The sequence below is a fragment of the Coregonus clupeaformis genome, chromosome 24 (assembly GCF_020615455.1).
Source record: "Coregonus clupeaformis isolate EN_2021a chromosome 24, ASM2061545v1, whole genome shotgun sequence".
In the NCBI taxonomy this organism is placed as follows: domain Eukaryota; kingdom Metazoa; phylum Chordata; class Actinopteri; order Salmoniformes; family Salmonidae; genus Coregonus; species Coregonus clupeaformis.
In genome coordinates, this window is record NC_059215.1 from 37,823,659 (window position 1) to 37,842,420 (window position 18,762).

General features: G+C 44.2%; 1 protein-coding gene across 2 annotated transcripts in view; it reads left to right on the plus strand.

Moving 5' to 3' along the window:
• LOC121538193 (ephrin type-B receptor 2-like) overlaps positions 1–18,762 on the plus strand; it is a 61,741-nt gene that overhangs the window by 17,446 nt on the left and 25,533 nt on the right. For both annotated transcript variants that reach the window (XM_045207181.1, XM_045207182.1), the window contains exons 2-3: positions 14,723–14,787; positions 16,083–16,767. In XM_045207181.1, the coding sequence (XP_045063116.1) occupies positions 14,723–14,787; positions 16,083–16,767 (750 nt within the window). The remainder of the gene's footprint in view (positions 1–14,722; positions 14,788–16,082; positions 16,768–18,762) is intronic.

Sequence of the window (18,762 nt, forward strand, 5' to 3'; positions counted from 1 at the left end):
CTGTACTTTGTCATGTATTTGTATGTTTTATGTGGACCCCAGGAAGAGTAGCTGCTGCATATGCAGTAGCTAATGGGGATCCTAATAAATTAAACTAAACCAAACCTGAAAACAGATTCATTTCAATGTAATTGAATATTCATGTGGGATTACCATAATTTGTCAAAATTTGACATCAGTCCTCATTTAACAATGCTTACCTACCAATGAAAGCAATTGAAGCCGACCTAAAGTCATTTTTGTAATATTGTTGAGATGAGTAAAAATGCTATGCAAATTGCCATTCTAATATGGCATTGTTGGCATGACACTCTCAACCGCCTGGTAGAGCTCTGTTATTTCCTAAATTACATTTTCTAGACAACCTCTTTATCTCTTACAGTATTTATAATACTCAGCTTTAATATAGCCTTCCATGTGTCGTGTGTGACAAGATCTCTGCGACATACTGTGCACACTCGGTTGGGCTCAAGCAGGAACTGAAGTGCTTTGAAGACATGTCTAGTCACGAAAGGAGGGCATCATGCAGTAACTAATGTCACCCCCATTCCCTTTGTCCCCTGTTGCAGCTACAGTACATCCGATTGTGCATGCCTTGCACTTTGAGCCTTGTTGTGTGTTAGTTTGAGCCTACTGTATGACTTGGAGAGCTGTAGCTAGTATCCACATAGACCCGTCCTTCCCCTTCTTCATCCTTTCCACTCAGACTCTCGCTCCCCTCCCAATCCCTCTAGGCTCAGTCCATGGGAATTCTTAGCGGGTCACTGCCCCCGGCCTCGTTATTTCCGTTTAGCGGCAGCACCAACACCTGGCTCGCCCTCCCTCACAGCTACTCATTAATCCACACTGATACTAACAGGAACTGATCACCCGGAAAATGGCCCAATTGGAAGCAACAGTGGTTCCCAGTGTTCAGAGCTGATTTGGAGACCTATCGTTTTGTCTGAACTTGACTATAAAATGCCTACTGTTGTAATGCCATATACAGTATGTCATTTAGCCTCTCTGGTCAGTTGATAATGGGGATGAATCATGTGGTTATTCCACTATGGTTATTCCACTGCCTCTCTACGACAGGTGGCTTACATGAAACTGGAATCATCGGCCATTATGGTTCTGTAATTGGCTCATTATAGCATACTTCCCTAGAGATTGTATATGGCTCAGACTCCCCTAAGTATTTAGGGATTCTTTCAGAGGTGACCTGCAATTGACTTGAATTAAATTGAATATTTGTGGGAATGTAAATGACACAGACACATAGTAATGGACACTAGATCCTGGTTCACATTGATCTAGTTTAATAAATCAAGATAAGTAGAAAAGCAGCAGTAAAATAACAGTAGCGAGGCTATATACAGGGGGTACCTGTACAGAGTCAATGTGTGGTAATTGAGGTAATATGTATATGTAGGTAGAGTTAAAGTGACTATGCATAGATAATAAACTGAGAGTAGCAGCAGCGTAAAAGAGGGGGGGGGGGGGGGTGACAATGCAAATAGTCCGGTTAGCCATTTTATTAGCTGTTCAGGAGTCTTATGGCTTGGGGTTAGAAGCTGTTAAGAAGGCTTTTGGACCTAGACTTGGCGCTCCGGTACCGCTTGCCGTGCGGTAGCAGAGAGAACAGTCTATGACTAGGGTGGCTGGAGTCTTTGACCATTTTTAAGGCCTTCCTCTGACACCGCCTGGTATAGAGGTCCTGGATGGCAGGAAGCTTGGCCCCAGTGATGTACTGGGCCGTACGCACTACCCTCTGTAGTGCCTTGCGGTCGGAGGCTGAGCAGTTGCCATACTAGGCAGTGATGGAACCAGTCAGGATGCTCTCGATGGTGCAGCTGTAGAACAGAGATCCTTGGTCATTTTTCCAGATGTTTGCTGACATGTTGCTGTCATTTTAACTTCCAGTAAGGAATGTTTTGTGCCAATGCTGGTTATAAAGACTTTCTGGTCATTTCTGCTTTTTAGAAGTAGATCTAATAATTTAACATCAATATGTTAGTTCTCAACTGTTGAGAGATGCATTCTTTTGGAGAACAATGTTGGTCCCAGAGTATTTACATGGTAGTTACATATTGAATAGCATAGTTAATGATGCGTACTGTAGTTCAACAAGTGCTCAGGACCTGCTGGCATCACACTTTTGTTATTGTGGGCATTACGATGCAGTTAGCTAGCTGGCTTGTTGTTAAATGTCATGACCGAGCACTCTGAGCTGGCTTTGCTTGGCAGCCAGAAGGTTTGTCTATCTGTTTGCACCTCACTCTGCCTCTGTGCTTTCACTGTAATCAAATAGGCTAGTACAGTAGGGTACATATTGATTCACACGTAATGTCTAAGTAAGAACAATGTTAAAACAATGTTAGAAAAATCTCAGATCAATGATCATTATATGTAATGTAGTATATAGTAAAATGTAGTGATCCGTCTCTAAGAAACCAGCCCTGCCACCAGAAATGAGTCGTTAGGACGTCCCCGGCTGGTCATGAAAAGTTGTCAAGACGTTGTGTCATGGTCCTGTGGAGGTTTTGTCTAGTTGCTGGTTTGTTCCGGGGATGTCCTCAAGGACGATTTTAGGACGTTCTCAGGACGGTGTGTCATGTACACTACCAGTCAAAAGTTTGGACACACCTACTTATTCAATGATTTTTCTTTATTTTTGCTATTTTTACATTGTAGAATAATAGTGAAGACATCAAAACTATGAAATAACGCATATGGAATAAATAAAGTAATCCTTCTATCTTCTAAATTGTTAAACAAATCAAAGTATATTTTATATTTGGAACCTTCAAATAGCCACCCTTTGCCTTGATGACAGCTTTGCACACTCTTGGCATTCTCTCAACCAGCTTCACATGGAATGCTTTTCCAACAGTCTTGAAACAGTTCTCAAAATATCCCTTACACAGCCTGGAGGTGTGTTGTGTCATTGTCCTGTTGAAAAACAAATTATAGTCCCACTATGCCCAAACCAGATGGGATGGCGTATAATGCTGTGGTAGAATGCTGTGGTAGCCATGCTGGTTAAGTGTGCCTTGAATTCTAAATAAATCACAGACAGTGTCACCAGCAAAGCACCCTCACACCATAACACGTCCTTCTCCACGCTTTATAGTGGGAAATACACATGTGGAGATCATCCGTTCACCCACACCGCGTCTCACAAAGACACGCCGGTTGGAACCAAAAATCTCTAATTTGGACTCCAGACCAAAGGACACATTTCCACCGGTCTAATGTCCATTGCTCGTGTTTCTTGGCCCAAGCAGGTCTCTTCTTCTTTTTGGTGTCCTTTAGTAGTGGTTTCTTTGCAGCAATTCGACCATGAAGGCCTGATTCACACAGCCCCCTCTGAACAGTTGATGTTGAGATGTGTCTGTTACTTGAACTCTGTGAAGCATTTACTTGGGCTGCAATTTCTGAGGCTGGTAACTCTAATGAACTTATCCTCTGCAGCAGAGTTAACTCTGGGTCTTGCATTTTTGTCGCGATCCTCATGAGAGCCAGTTTCATTATAGAGCTTGATGGTTTTTGCGACTGCACTTGAAGAAACTTTCAACGTTTTTGAAATGTTCCGTATTGACTGACCTTCATGTCTGAAAGTAATGATGAACTTTCGTTTCTCTTTGCTTATTTGAGCTGTTCTTGCCATAAAATGGACTTGGTCTTTTACCAAATAGGGCTATTGTCACAACACAACTGGTTGGCTGTCACGCCCTGGCCTTGAGAGGCCGGTTTTCTTTAGTTGGTTTGGTCAGGGCGTGAGGATCTATGTTAGTATTTCTATGTTTAGGATCTAGATGTGTATTCCTAGGTTTGGCCGGGTGTGATTCCCAATCAGAGGCAGCTGTCGCTCGTTGTCTCTGATTGGGGATCATACTTTAGTAGCCTGTTTGCCTACCTTAGTTGTGGGATCTTGTTTGTGTTCCTGTTAGGCTTGTTTCGTGTATAGCCCATAGGACTTCACGGTTTCGTTGAGTTTGTTATTTTGTCTAGTGTTTATCCTGTTTAATAAACATGTTCACATACCACGCTGACAGAAGATCCCACCAACAATGGACCAAGCAGCGTGCCCAGGAGCAGACATCCTGGACATGGGAGGAGATCCTGGACGGTAAGGGATCTTGGACATGGGAGGAGATCCAGGCTGGGATGGATCGCCGTCCTTGGGAACAGACAGAGGAGGCCCGGGTTAGAGAGGAGCAACAGCAACACAGAAGGCGCCGGCCGAGGAGGAAGCCCGAGAGACAGCCCCAAGAAAATGTTCGGGGGGGGGGCTAAAAGGGTGGTCGGGTATCGATAGAGAAGAGCCCCGACCACTGCACTCGTGGGGGCTCAAGGAGGAGTCCTCACTGGAGGAGGACTGGGCGCGGAGAGTAAAAGACTGGTACAGTCGGAGATCTCTAACAACAGTTCCCAGTCACCTCGTGCCTGCGTCTCGCACCAAGCTAGTGGTGCGTGTTCCCAGTCTGGTACGGCCCGTGCCTGCTCCTCGCACCAAACCAGTGGTGCGTGTCGCCAGCCCGGTACGCCCTGTACCTGCTCCCCGCACCAAGCCAGGGGTGCGTGTTCCCAGTCCAGTACGGCCCTTCCCTGCTCCTCGCACCAAACCAGTGGTGTGTGTCGCCTGCCCGGTATGCCCCATACCTGCTCCCCGCACCAAGCCAGTGGTGCGTGTTCCCAGTCCAGTACGGCCCGTCCCTGCTCCTCGCACCAAACCAGTGGTGCGTGTCGCCAGCCCAGTATGACCCGTACCTGCTCCCCGCACCAGCCCAGTGGTGCGTGTCTCCAGTCCGGCCCAGCCCGTTCCTGCTCCTCGCACCAGACCAGTGGTGCATGTTCCCAGTCTGACACGGCCCGTGCCCGTTCCACCAGTGCCCAGTCCAGCTCCGGTCAGCAGCTCCACTCCGGAGCCAGAGCAGTCCGCTCCACCGGTGCCCAGTCCAGCTCCGGTCAGCTGCTCCACTTCGGAGCCAGAAGTCAGCCCCTCTCCAGGGTCGGGGCCTCCCACACCAGGGTCCAGACAGGGCTTGGTGCATCGTGGGGGGATTGCCGATCCAGGCCCAGACGTCAGCCCCTCTCCAGGTTCGGGGTCTCCCACACCAGGGTCCAGACAGGGCTTGGTGTATCGCGGGAGAATTGCCGATCCAGGCCCAGACGTCCGCCCCTCTCCAGGTTCGGGGTCTCCCACACCAGGGTCCAGACAGGGCTTGGTGCATCGTGGGAGGAAGGAGAGGGGAAGCATCGCGCCGAGGTCCAGACCAGGGGCGCAACGGGGAGGCAGAGAGGGAGAGGTCGTCACGCCCAGAGCTGGATCCGCCTCCGAAGCTGAATGCCCACCTGGACCCTCCCCTAATGAGTCAGGTTGGTGCGGCCGGATGCACGCACCTTTGGGGGGGTACTGTCACGCCCTGGCCTTGAGAGGCCGGTTGTCTTTAGTTGGTTTGGTCAGGGCGTGAGGATCTATGTTAGTATTTCTATGTTTAGGATCTAGATGTCTATTCCTAGGTTTGGCCGGGTGTGACTCCCAATCAGAGGCAGCTGTCGCTCGTTGTCTCTGATTGGGGATCATACTTTAGTAGCCTGTTTGCCTACCTTAGTTGTGGGATCTTGTTTGTGTTCCTGTTAGGCTTGTTTCGTGTATAGCCCATAGGACTTCATGGTTTCGTTGAGTTTGTTATTTTGTCTAGTGTTTATCCTGTTTAATAAACATGTTCGCATACCACGCTGCACCTTGGTCTGACCCGTCTCTCAACGTTCGTGACATTGGCTCAAACGCATTAAGAAGGAAAGAAATTCCACAAATTAACTTTTAAGAAGGCACACATGTTAATTGAAATGCATTCCAGGGGACTACCTCATGAAGCTGGTTGAGAGAATGCCAAGAGTGTGCAAAGCTGTCATCAAGGCAAAGGGTGGCTATTTGAAGAATCTCAAATATAAAATATATTTTGATTTGTTGAACACTTTTTTGGTTACTACATGATTCCATATGTGTTATTTCATAGTTTTGATGTCTTCACTATTATTCTACAATGTAGAAAATATTAAAAATATAGAAAAACCCTTGAATGAGTAGGCATGTCCAAACTTTTGACTGGTACTGAACGTGTGAAGTTTGTTGTCTATTTCCCGGTTTGTTCTGGGAACACCCCCAAGGATGTTTATAGGACGTTCTTAGAACGTTTTGTCATGGTCCTCTGGATGGTTTTGGCTAGTACCCGGTTTGTCCCGGGGACGTCCCCAAGGACGATTATAGGACGCTCTTAGAAACGTTCTGTCATGGTCCTCTGGAGGTGTTTGTCTAGTTCCCGGCTTGTTCCAGGGACGTCACCTGATGGTCGCAAAGAAAAGTTATACCCAGGGTGCACACACCCACGTTTCATGACACATCACCCACTGTCACTCTTGCCAAGCCCATTAAGGCCCTGATTGGTGACCACTGATCCAATCACAGCTCTTTGTTTGTTGGCAATGTTAGGGACACTGGTGGAAAAAGTACCCAGTTGTCATACTTGAGTAAAAGTAAAGATACGTTAATAGAGATTACTGAAGTAAAAGAGAAAGTCACCCAGTAAAATACTACTTGAATAAAAGTATTTGGTTTTAAATATACTTAAGTATCAAAAGTAAATGTAATTGCTAAAATATGCTTAAGTATCAAAAGTAAAAGTATAAATCATTTCACATTCTTTATATTAAGCAAACCAGACGGCACAATTATCTTGTTTTTTGTCCAAAAATAATAATAAATATATACAGTACCAGTCAAAAGTTTGTACACGCCGACTCATTCAAGGGTTTTTCTTTATTTTTACTATTTTCTACATTGTAGAATAATAGTGAAGACATCAAAACTATGAAATAACACATATGGAATCATGTAGTAACCACAAAAGTGTTAAACAAATCAAAATATATGTTATATTTGAGATTCTTCAAAGTAGCTACCCTTTGCCTTGATGACAGCTTTGCACACTCTTGGCATTCTCTCAACCAGCTTCATGAGGTAGTCCCCTGGAATGCATTTCAATTAACATGTGTGCCTTCTTAAAAGTTAATTTGTGGAATTTCTTTCCTTCTTAATGCGTTTCAGCCAATCAGTTGTGTTGTGACAAGGTAGGGGTGGTATACAGAAGATAGCCCTATTTGGTAAAAGGCCAAGTCCATATTATGGCAAGAACAGCTCAAATAAGCAAAGATAAATGACAGGCCATCATTACTTTAAGACATGAAGGTCAGTCAATACGGAAAGTTTCTTCAAGTGCAGTCGCAAAAACCATCAAGCGCTATGATGAAACTGGCTCTCATGAGGACCGCCACAGGAAAGGAAGACCCAGAGTTACGTCTGCTGCAGAGGATAAGTTCATTAGAGTTACCAGCCTCAGAAATTGCAGCACAAATAAATGCTTCACAGAGTTCAAGTAACAGAAACATCAACTGTTCAGAGGAGACCATGTGAATCAGGCCTTCATGGTCGAATTGCTGCAAAGAAACCACTACTGAAGGACACCAATAAGAAGAAGAGACTAGCATGGGCCAAGAAACATGAGCAATGGACATTAGACCGGTGAAATCTGTCCTTTGGTCTGATAAGTCCAGATTTGAGATTTTTGGTTCCAACCGCCGTGTCTTTGTGAGACTCAGAGTAGGTGAATGGATGATCTCGGCATGTGTGGTTCCCACCGTGAGTTATGGAGGAGGAGGTGTGATGGTGTGGGGGTGCTTTGCTGTCTGTGATTTATTTAGAATTCAAGGCACACTTAACCAGCATGGCTACCACAACATTCTGCAGCGATACGCCATCCCATCTGGTTTGCGTTTAGTGAGACTATAATTTGTTTTTCAACAGGACAATGACACAACACACCTCCAGGCTGTGTAAGGGCTATTTGACCAAGAAGGAGAGTGATGGAGTGCTGCATCAGATGACCTGGCCTCCACAATCCCCCGACCTCAACCCAATTGAGGTGGTTTGGGATGAGTTGGACTGCAGAGTGAAGGAAAAGCAGCCAACAAGTGCTCAGCATATGTGGGAACTCCTTCAAGACTGTTGGAAAAGCATTCCAGGTGAAGCTGGTTGAGAGAATGCCAAGAGTGTGCAAAGCTGTCATCAAGGCAAAGGGTGGCTATTTGAAGAATCTCAAATATAAAATGTATTTTGATTTGTTTAACACTTTTTTGTTTACTACATGATTCCATATGTGTTTTTTTCATAGTTTTGATGTCTTCACTATTATTCTACAATGTAAAAAATAGTAAAAAATAAAGAAAAACCCTTGAATGAGTATGTCCAAAGTTTTGACTGGTACTGTATATAGATTTAAAAAAAATTACGGACAGCCAGGGGCACGCTCCAACACTCAGACATAATTTACATTACATTTTTACATTTATGTCATTTAGCAGACGCTCTTATCCAGAGCGACAGAGCGACGAAATTGGTGCATTCATCTTATAGCCAGTGGGATAACCACTTTACAATTTATTTATTTTTTCTTTCTTTGTGGTGGGGTAAGGGGGGGTAGAAGGATTACTTTATCCTATCCCAGGTATTCCTTAAAGAGGTGTCATTTACAAACAAAACATTTGTGTTTATTGAGTCCGCCAGATCAGAGGCAGTTGGGCTGACCACCAGGGATGTTCTCTTGATAAGTGTGTGAATTGGACCATTTTCGTGTCCTGCTAAGCATTCAAAATGTAACAAGTACTTTTGAATGTCAGGGAAAATGTATGGAGTAAAAAGTACATTATTTTCTTTAGGAATGCAGTTGAGTAAAAGTAAAAGTAGTCAAAAATATAAATAGTAAAGTTAAGTACAGATACACCAAAATATGACTTAAGTAGTACTTTACACCACTGGTTAGGGACACCCACATAGTGCTTTTAAATTACATTGTGTATGTTTATTTATACTGTCATTATTATTCAACATTCCTACCTGGGATTTTTTACATTTTTACATCATTTAGCAGACGCTCTTATCCAGAGCGACTTACATTATTATAATTTTTTTCATACCCCCTGTGGGAATCGAACCCACAACCCTGGGAACACATGCTCTATAACTGAGTAATCCCTGCCGGATTCTCCCTACCCTGCAATTGCCGCTCCACGGGACTGATGAACCAGACTCAGCCCTACACTCGGACCATGCGCCACTCAGGAGACAATTTGAACTCACAATCTTGGTTCACAGCATTCCGAGCTTGCTGCTACGCCACCATATCCATGACTGATTTCACCTGTATTTCTACACTTTGCACTTCAAAATAAATCTCAGCTCGGTTAAACATACACTCAAGGCGCAGTGGTCTAAGGCAGTGCATTGCAGTGCTAGAGGTGTCACTACAGACCCGGGTTCAATCCCAGGCTGTGACCGGGAGACCCATGTGGCGATGCACAATTGGCTCATCGTTGTCTGGGGGAGGGGAGGGGTTGGCTGGCCAGGGTGTCCTTGTCCCATTGTGGCGGGCTGTGTGCATGCGTGTTGACTTCGGTTGTACGGTGTTTTGTCCAACACATTGGTGTGGTTGGCTTCTGGGGTAAGCGAGCAGTGCGGCTTGGCAGGGTCGTGTTTTAGAGGATGCATGCCTCTCCTGAGTCCGTACTGGAGTTGCAGCGATGGGACAAGACTACTAATTGGATATCATGAAAAAGGGCTAAAAGAAATAATACACTTTTATTTATCATAGGAATTCAGGAGTAACATTAAAACAGAATAATATGCCCCACCAACATTAGACAACTATACAGAAAATCCTCAAATTACCGAGATAAGTAAATGAAATCAATGATGAGTGAATTTGATATTAATATTATGAATTTGAGATGAACTAAAATAGCAGTGCAGATGGCACTCTTTTGCTAAGTGTAGAGATGTAATGATTATGTAGGGGACTTTTGAGAATGCTACAGACTTATTCAGTACTAAGTAATCATGTCAAATGTAATCATATTGTCATTGATTAGAGTTTATACAGTATTTTAGCTGAACAGCATCGCACTTACCTCAAAAACCCCCATACCAATTCATTACGATACAAACTTTGGTTTGGGACACCTGGGACCATCACGTGAAGTCCTGACGACTGGTAAAACAAATGTCTTGAGAACATCTTACAAACTTCATAACATGGTCCTCAATGACATCCTGGTAACTTACAGGGAACTACACAAAGGTCCCCCAAAGAAAGTTCCTTTGGGACCATCACACGACAACCTAATGACTAGTAAAATTAAAGTCCTGAGAACGTCCTATAAAAGTGTTGACATGGTCCTCAGTGACGTCCTAGTAACTTACAGGGAACTACACAAAGGTCCCCCAGAGAATGTTCCCTTGGCACCATCACACGACGTCCCGATGACAGATTTTTTTATTTTATTGGGAACGTACTAAAAACGTCTCTAGGGACGTCGCCAGAACAAGCCAGGAACAATACAAAAACCTCCAGGAAACCATGACAGTACATTCTAAAAGCGTCCTAAAATTGTCCTTGGGGACGTCCCCAGAACAAACCGGTAACTACACAAAACCTCCACAGGACCATGTCCATGACACAACTTCCTGAGAGCGTCCTATAAACGTCCCTGGGGACGTCCCCGGAACAAACCGGGAACTAGCACAACAGGGAAGGGGAAAAGGACGGGGAAAATGGAAGAAAAATGTCCCTACCAACTAACTCCACACCCATTAAAACCTCACCACTATTCCACTACTTGGCCCTATCTGATCCTACACCAGGCCGACAGCCTGGGAGGATGGGACACTATCGTTCAACACACCTTGTAACTCTTCTGCAGTAAAATCTCGTACACCAAAGTACTTCTCTGCAGCTGACACCACAACATCTATTTTCTGTGATTTACGTTCCATTTCTACTGTACTGAACATCCTTTTATGGTCCAGAGGATAACGTCATGTTTTCATGTTCCTAGAACGTTCTTAGAACATCAGTGGGATAACTTCTCGCCGAAACCCTAAAAGAAACCTTAAGGGAACGTTGGCTAATGTCCTTAGGATGTACCCTGTTTGCTGGGGGGTCATCTACGGTCTCCGCCCTTTCAGCAACCAATGGTGTGACAAATCAATCCATCAATCCAATAATCAAATTCTATTTATATATCATTCTTACATCGACAATAACCCAGCCTAGATCCCAAAGACCAAGCAGCAGCACAATGGCAAGGAAAAACTCCCTAGACTGAAAAAATCTGGAGAGAAACCAGATTCAGAGGTTCCTCTGATACTGGATATCATGATGTACTGAACAGTTTGTCCCATCGTTCCTCTCTGTCTATCAGTAGGGGGGTTGAAGACAGATGTGTGCTAGAGAGAGCATCGGGGGCTGTTTTTTTCCTGACCATGTGACCTGACTGGGGAAAAATTGTTAGGGAGCAAATATTTAAAAGCAGGAGATTTTCCTGCTCGGGTTATGTGGTTGCCGGTGGTACTAGAGACAGAATTGTGCTCAGTCTACATAATCAGGGCCCAACCCATGTTTTACCACTGTATGAGTAGGTTGTGGCCTGTCCGCCTTCCTGTATTCCCTACCAGCATATAAGGCTTACATATACTTGTTCATACCATCTCTCTACTTTACTGATAGGACCCTGTGAATAATTGAGATTGTGTCAGTCTACACAGGCAGAGTGGGGCAACTTACAGCCTACTTGCCCTTCCCCTTCTGGTAGGGGTGGTGAGAGGAGATATTATGGGCTTCACTGTGTGCGTGTGTGTCCGGATACTGAAGTTTGGTTATTATGGATTGGTTATGGACTGGTGATGCTGTTTGTGTGTTTTAATGATGATGTGTATGAGGAAGAGTGAGAGAGACAGAGTGGGAGAGAGAGAGTGAGAGAGAGGGGGGCGAGTGAGAGAGAGAGAGGGAGAGGGACAGCAGATGTCATCCATTACCGTTCCTTCTGTATTAAGTGTGGTCACTGTGCCCCCCATTGCGTGACGGCACTCACACCATCACTGAAACAACACAAATCAGGGGCACGGGTCATAACACAATACTTACAGTGGGGAGAACAAGTATTTGATACACTGCCGATTTTGCAGGTTTTCCTACTTACAAAGCATGTAGAGGTCACAAAATCACATTGTATGATTTTTAAGTAATTAATTTGCATTTTATTGCATGACATAAGTATTTGATCACCTACCAACCAGTAAGAATTCCGGCTCTCACAGACCTGTTAGTTTTTCTTTAAGAAGCCCTCCTGTTCTCCACTCATTACCTATATTAACTGCACCTGTTTGAACTCGTTAGCTGTATAAAAGACACCTGTCCACACACTCAATCAAACAGACTCCAACCTCTCCACAATGGCCAAGACCAGAGAGCTGTGTAAGGACATCAGGGATAAAATTGTACTGAAGAGAGCTGGGACCACAGTCTCAAAGAAAACCATTAGTAACACACTACGCCGTCATGGATTAAAATCCTGCAGCGCACGCAAGGTCCCCCTGCTCAAGCCAGCGCATATCCAGGCCCGTCTGAAGTTTGCCAATGACCATCTGGATGATCCAGAGGAGGAATGGGAGAAGGTCATGTGGTCTGATGAGACAAAAATAGAGCTTTTTTGTCTAAACTCCACTCGCTGTGTTTGGAGGAAGAAGAAGGATGAGTACAACCCCAAGAACACCATCCCAACTGTGTAGCATGGAAGTGGAAACATCATTCTTTGGGGATGCTTTTCTGCAAAGGGGACAGGACGACTGCACCGTATTGAGGGGAGGATGGATGGGGCCATGTATCGCGAGATCTTGGCCAACAACCTCCTTCCCTCAGTAAGAGCATTGAAGATGGGTCGTGGCTGGGTCTTCCAGCATGACAACGACCCGAAACACACAGCCAGGGCAACTAAGGAGTGGCTCCGTAAGAAGCATCTCAAGGTCCTGGAGTGGCCTAGCCAGTCTCCAGACCTGAACCCAATAGAAAATCTTTGGAGGGAGCTGAAAGACCGTATTGCCCAGCGACAGCCCCCGAAACCTGAAGGATCTGGAGAAGGTCTGTATGGAGGAGTGGGCCAAAATCCCTGCTGCAGTGTGTGCAAACCTGGTCAAGACCTACAGGAAACGTATGATCTCTGTAATTGCAAACAAAGGTTTCTGTACCAAATATTAAGTTCTGCTTTTCTGATGTATCAAATACTTATGTCATGCAATAAAATGCAAATTATTACTTAAAAATCATACAATGTGATTTTCTGGATTTTTGTTTTAGATTCCGTCTCTCACAGTTGAAGTGTACCTATGATAAAAATGACAGACCTCTACATGCTTTGTAAGTAGGAAAACCTGCAAAATCGGCAGTGTATCAAATACTTGTTCTCCCCACTGTATATACAGTGAGGGGAAAAAAGTATTTGATCCCCTGCTGATTTTGTACGTTTGCCCACTGACAAAGAAATGATCAGTCTATAATTTTAATGTTAGGTTTATTTGAACAGTGAGAGACAGAATAACAACAAAAAAATCCACAAAAACGCATGTCAAAAATGTTATAAATTGATTTGCATTTTAATGAGGGAAATAAGTATTTGACCCCCTCTCAATCAGAAAGATTTCTGGCTCCCAGGTGTCTTTTATACAGGTAACGAGCTGAGATTAGGAGCACACTCTTAAAGGGAGTGCTCCTAATCTCAGTTTGTTACCTGTATAAAAGACACCTGTCCACAGAAGCAATCAATCAATCAGATTCCAAACTCTCCACCATGGCCAAGACCAAAGAGCTCTCCAAGGATGTCAGGGACAAGATTGTAGACCTACACAAGGCTGGAATGGGCTACAAGACCATCGCCCTGCAGCTTGGTGAGAAGGTGACAACAGTTGGTACGATTATTCGCAAATGGAAGAAACACAAAATAACTGTAAATCTCTCTCGGCCTGGGGCTCCATGCAAGATCTCACCTCGTGGAGTTGCAATGATCATGAGAACGGTGAGGAATCAGCCCAGAACTACACGGGAGGATCTTGTCAATGATCTCAAGGCAGCTGGGACCATAGTCACCAAGAAAACAATTGGTAACACACTACGCCATGAAGGACTGAAATCCTGCAGTGCCCGCAAGGTCCCCCTGCTCAAGAAAGCACATATACAGGCCCGTCTGAAGTTTGCCAATGAACATCTGAATGATTCAGAGGAGAACTGGGTGAAAGTGTTGTGGTCAGTAAAAATAACATATCAACTGTGTCAAATCACGACTGCATCATGAAACACCACATGGCAACATTTTAAATGACAGCGTACTGATGTGTATAGTGTATATAGTGTACAGATTAATCATTGATCGCTCATGAACCTGTATTTATTGTCTGCATATGCCCTTCTCTATGTTTGATTATGTGTTTGTATGTATGCACAGTGCCACAACCAACATTTCCCCATGGGGATAATTAAGTCATTATCTTATCTTATGAGAGAGATGTACAGGTATAGACTCCAAATATAGAGCTAAGAACAGAGGGGAGGGAAGGCAGCATTGTTGCAACCCTCTAGCGATGAGGATGAATGTACATATGTGGCTAGAGAAATAGATTTTTAATTATTATCCTTGTTTGGACATGGTTCAGTCATACACAGTTAATACTATTTTCTCACCACAATATTTCACAATGACAGTAATATTTCACTATGCTGTATGGGTTGCCCTGTTTTGCAGTTGTGATTTTTAATAGTACATTAACTTGTTCCTCTTGATTTCTCTGTAGAAATGCTCATGGACTCTACAACGGCAACAGCAGAGCTGGGATGGACTGTCTATCCAGCATTGGGGGTCAGTAGAACAAAGCATCTCATTACATGACACACCAGTTTGGAAACCTTTAAAAAACTTTTAGTCATTTTGCAGAACCATTTTTGTATCATCTCTAGCTGCAGCAACATGAGAAGGCCAATTTAGAACAACAACAGTAAATCAGGAATCAATACCCTTATTTGTTTACCATCATGTTCATACACCATTGTTGTTAGGAATACAATTAGGGGCAGCAATATATCCGGTCATAGGTTGCAAAAGTCCCCAAAACAGCATGTGTGAAACCCCCCTGATGTAGTGGTTAGAGTTAATCATTTATTTCATCAAATAAACTTCTAAGCAAAGTGGAATGTGGTAAATTAGCTTACGTATGCCTTTCATGTAAAATGTAAAAGTGGGAGCTGTCTGACGAATTGCAAGGTTGTTTTATTAACTCTGCTGAAGGAAGATTGTCTTGTCATAGTGAAATCAATAATTCATGAAGTGTGTGTGGTGTCAGGAAGATAAACAGTGTGAAAGCCGTGAGCCAAGTGATACATCATCTGAATAGTCTGACTGTCAGCTCGTTGTGTAGGCCTCAGAACAAGGCAGCCCAGGAAGACAAATGTCTGACATGGAAATGTCCACTTTTATATTTATTGTCTATGGACTGTGTTTGTAATTCCACATGGGGTCTCATGCAGACAAAGTTACATAGACAAAGGTCTAAAATACAAGCAGAAATATAAAAATGTTACCTGACAGTATATTCAATTGGATTTGGTCACTTTGAATCTTGTCCAATAGTGTCCAATTGGATAATTTATATGTATTTCAATTATATTATTTAATCATATCATTACATTTACATTTTACATTTTAGTCATTTAGCAGATGCTCTTATCCAGAGCGACTTACAGTTAGTGAGTGCATACAATATTATTATTATATATATTTTTTCATACCCCCCGTGGGAATCGAACCCACAACCAACTGAGCTACATCCCTGCCGGCCATTCCCTCCCCTACCCTGGGCCAATTGTGCGCCGCCCTATGGGTCTCCTGGTCGCGGCCGGCTACAACAGAGCCTGGATTCTAACCAGGATCTCTAGTGGCACAGCTATCACTGCAATGCAGTGCCTTAGACCACTGCGCCACTCGGGAGGCCATATCATATTGTTACCACGTTTATTTTGACATTAATCATGATATGGGTTCTTGGGTTTTTTACGATCAGTAATCAAATGTCCCATTAAAATAATTTGTTGACTGATTACTTGTTTTCACTGGTCATGGATGTTAAACTGACCTCTTGCTCTGTCTGTCCCTGGCAGTGGGAGGAGGTGAGTGGCTACGACGAGAATATGAATACCATCCGCACCTACCAGGTGTGCAACGTCTTCGACAACAACCAGAACAACTGGGTCCGCACCAAGTACATCCGCCGGCGCGGCGCCCAGCGTATCCACGTGGAGATGAAGTTCTCGGTGCGCGACTGCAGCTCCATCCCCAGCGTCCCCGGCTCCTGTAAAGAGACGTTTAACCTGTACTACTACGAGACGGACTCTGACACGGCCAATAAGGTGTCCCCGGCCTGGATGGAGAACCCCTGGATTAAAGTGGACACCATCGCTGCAGACGAGAGCTTCTCCCAGGTGGACCTGGGCGGCCGGGTGATGAAAATCAACAGGGAGGTACGGAGCTTCGGCCCCGTGTCACGCCAGGGTTTCTACCTGGCCTTCCAGGACTACGGCGGCTGCATGTCGCTCATCGCCGTGCGCGTCTTCTACAGGAAGTGCCCCCGCGTCGTCGAGAATGGCGCTGTGTTCCCTGAGACCCTGTCGGGGGCGGAGAGCACCTCCCTGGTGGCGGCGCGGGGCGTGTGTGTGCCCAATGGGGAGGAGGTGGATGTGCCCATCAAGCTCTACTGTAATGGGGACGGGGAGTGGATGGTGCCCATCGGGCGCTGTATGTGCAAGGCTGGGCACGAGGCGGTGGAGAACGGCACCGTGTGTCGAGGTGAGAGCTGCTGATATAATGTGTTTACTGCTACTGTGGACGTTTTGCCTTGGGGTCACTTACTTATTGAGACTAGTGATAAGCCACAGGATAGAGACTTGGACAGATGTAGGATCTTAATTTGAGCCAGTTTGCTACAGCAGGAAAATAATCCTGCAGCAACAGGAAATGTGAATTATTATAATGAATGGACATTTCTGTAGCAGCTGATATATTTTTCGTAAAACGAACTTCAGAAGCCTTTTTAAATGTCAAATACACTACAAGTTTCAAATTTCCTGCATTGCAAGAAAGTTCTCCTTCAACAGGGTGATTTAAATTAAGATCCTACATCTTTAATGCATATAATGACTTTGGTCTACTAACTACAGTAGAATCACTAAGGGAACGCAATTAGTGCCAGGAAAGATGGGTCAAGAACGTGCTGTAGGGGGGAGAGTGTTGAGGGTAATTAGAGGTGTCTTTAAACCGTAGACCTGTGTCCCAGCATTACATTCAGAGAGATATCACTTTATGGCAAGAAAGCACTATCCTAGTGTCTTCCCTTACCCTAATGTATTTCTGTGATGAGTGAAGAAAGGAAGAGACAAGGAAAATGTCCGACACACACACACACACAACCTTACACACATAAATCCCTGGCGATTTGATTAGAAATATCAAGTACTGCTAATGAAGCCCTCAACGACCTGTTCTGCCGTGTTTCACGGTGTGAAGGTTTGTGTCTTTGGGGAGGAGGAACACTTAAATAACCAGAGGTAGTCAATGATATCACTGAGCTGTAGTCATACTGTCACACAGACCCAGCAGTGACTCCCCTATATCGTTACATTTGGTTTAGTCATTCAGGAAATCATTATTCCAGAGTCCATTTTGATTGTAATTTGACAATTGGATGAGGACAGTGACTTCATATCACCAGGCACATTCATACTCACCCAACTTTTATATATAGCCCATAACTGACTGATCTATTAATAACCTATGCTTCCTGGTTTATGTAAGCCATGTTATGACCAGAAATGCCCTAAGCTCTGGGGAATGACCTGATTAGAGATTGCATTACCCCCACTTCTCGGTCCCAAAGACAATAGCACAGCAAAAACGGCATAACACCTCTAGTGATTACCAACATGCTCTAGGGTCAAGCCCTCTAACCTCGCCTCTCTTCCTCTCTCCCATGGAGAGCAGTGAATCATGGGAGTATAGCCCTTTGGATTAATTTCAAGACCTGATAGCCTGCAGGGGAAAGAGGGACCTTATTGCTGTAACAATACATTCACTAGCTACATGCATTTGTCTAGTTGGATGAATGAAAATGCAAGGTGGAGAAATTAGCAACGCTCATGCTCAGCCCATCTCTGACTTCCCCCCTTTCCAGTCATAATTGCTGTATTTGTGAGGAGTAAATTCACTAGTCACATATTTGTTGCTGTATCGATTTCTTTCAAAAGGAAGAAGCAAACACTCAAACTCTTGCTTGTACAAAGCACCTTTTCCAAACTTCCAAAGTTATGACCCTATCAAACAAATGCCAGTCCCTTTAAAAAAAAGTACCAACATGCTTTAGATGGGTTTGGATTGTGCACATTGTTAACTGATTTGCTACATAGACACTGTTTTGTTGGGTAAACATACACTGTAGGCATTTACTCTGTCCAGTGGGGAAGCCATAGTTATGTCCTGAACAGTGGATGTTCTCTTCTGGGTTTTGGCTTCTTTTGAGAATTCAATGGTCATTAAACATAATGAGAGAGAGAGAACTCACCTGCTGCCCCCAGTGTATTCAACACCAGATTTACAACTCTTACATTGTAAATTACAATGACAATTCTGTTTAAAAAAACAAAAAACATTTGTAATGTTATTTGCAAAGAGAGTACACTCAGCTTTATGTGAGAGATTAGATGTGCATGACTCTGTACATGTAACATAAGCAACACCCTGTAGTATTTACCCCTCTCTCTCTCCACCTCCAGCAGACACATGGTCCTA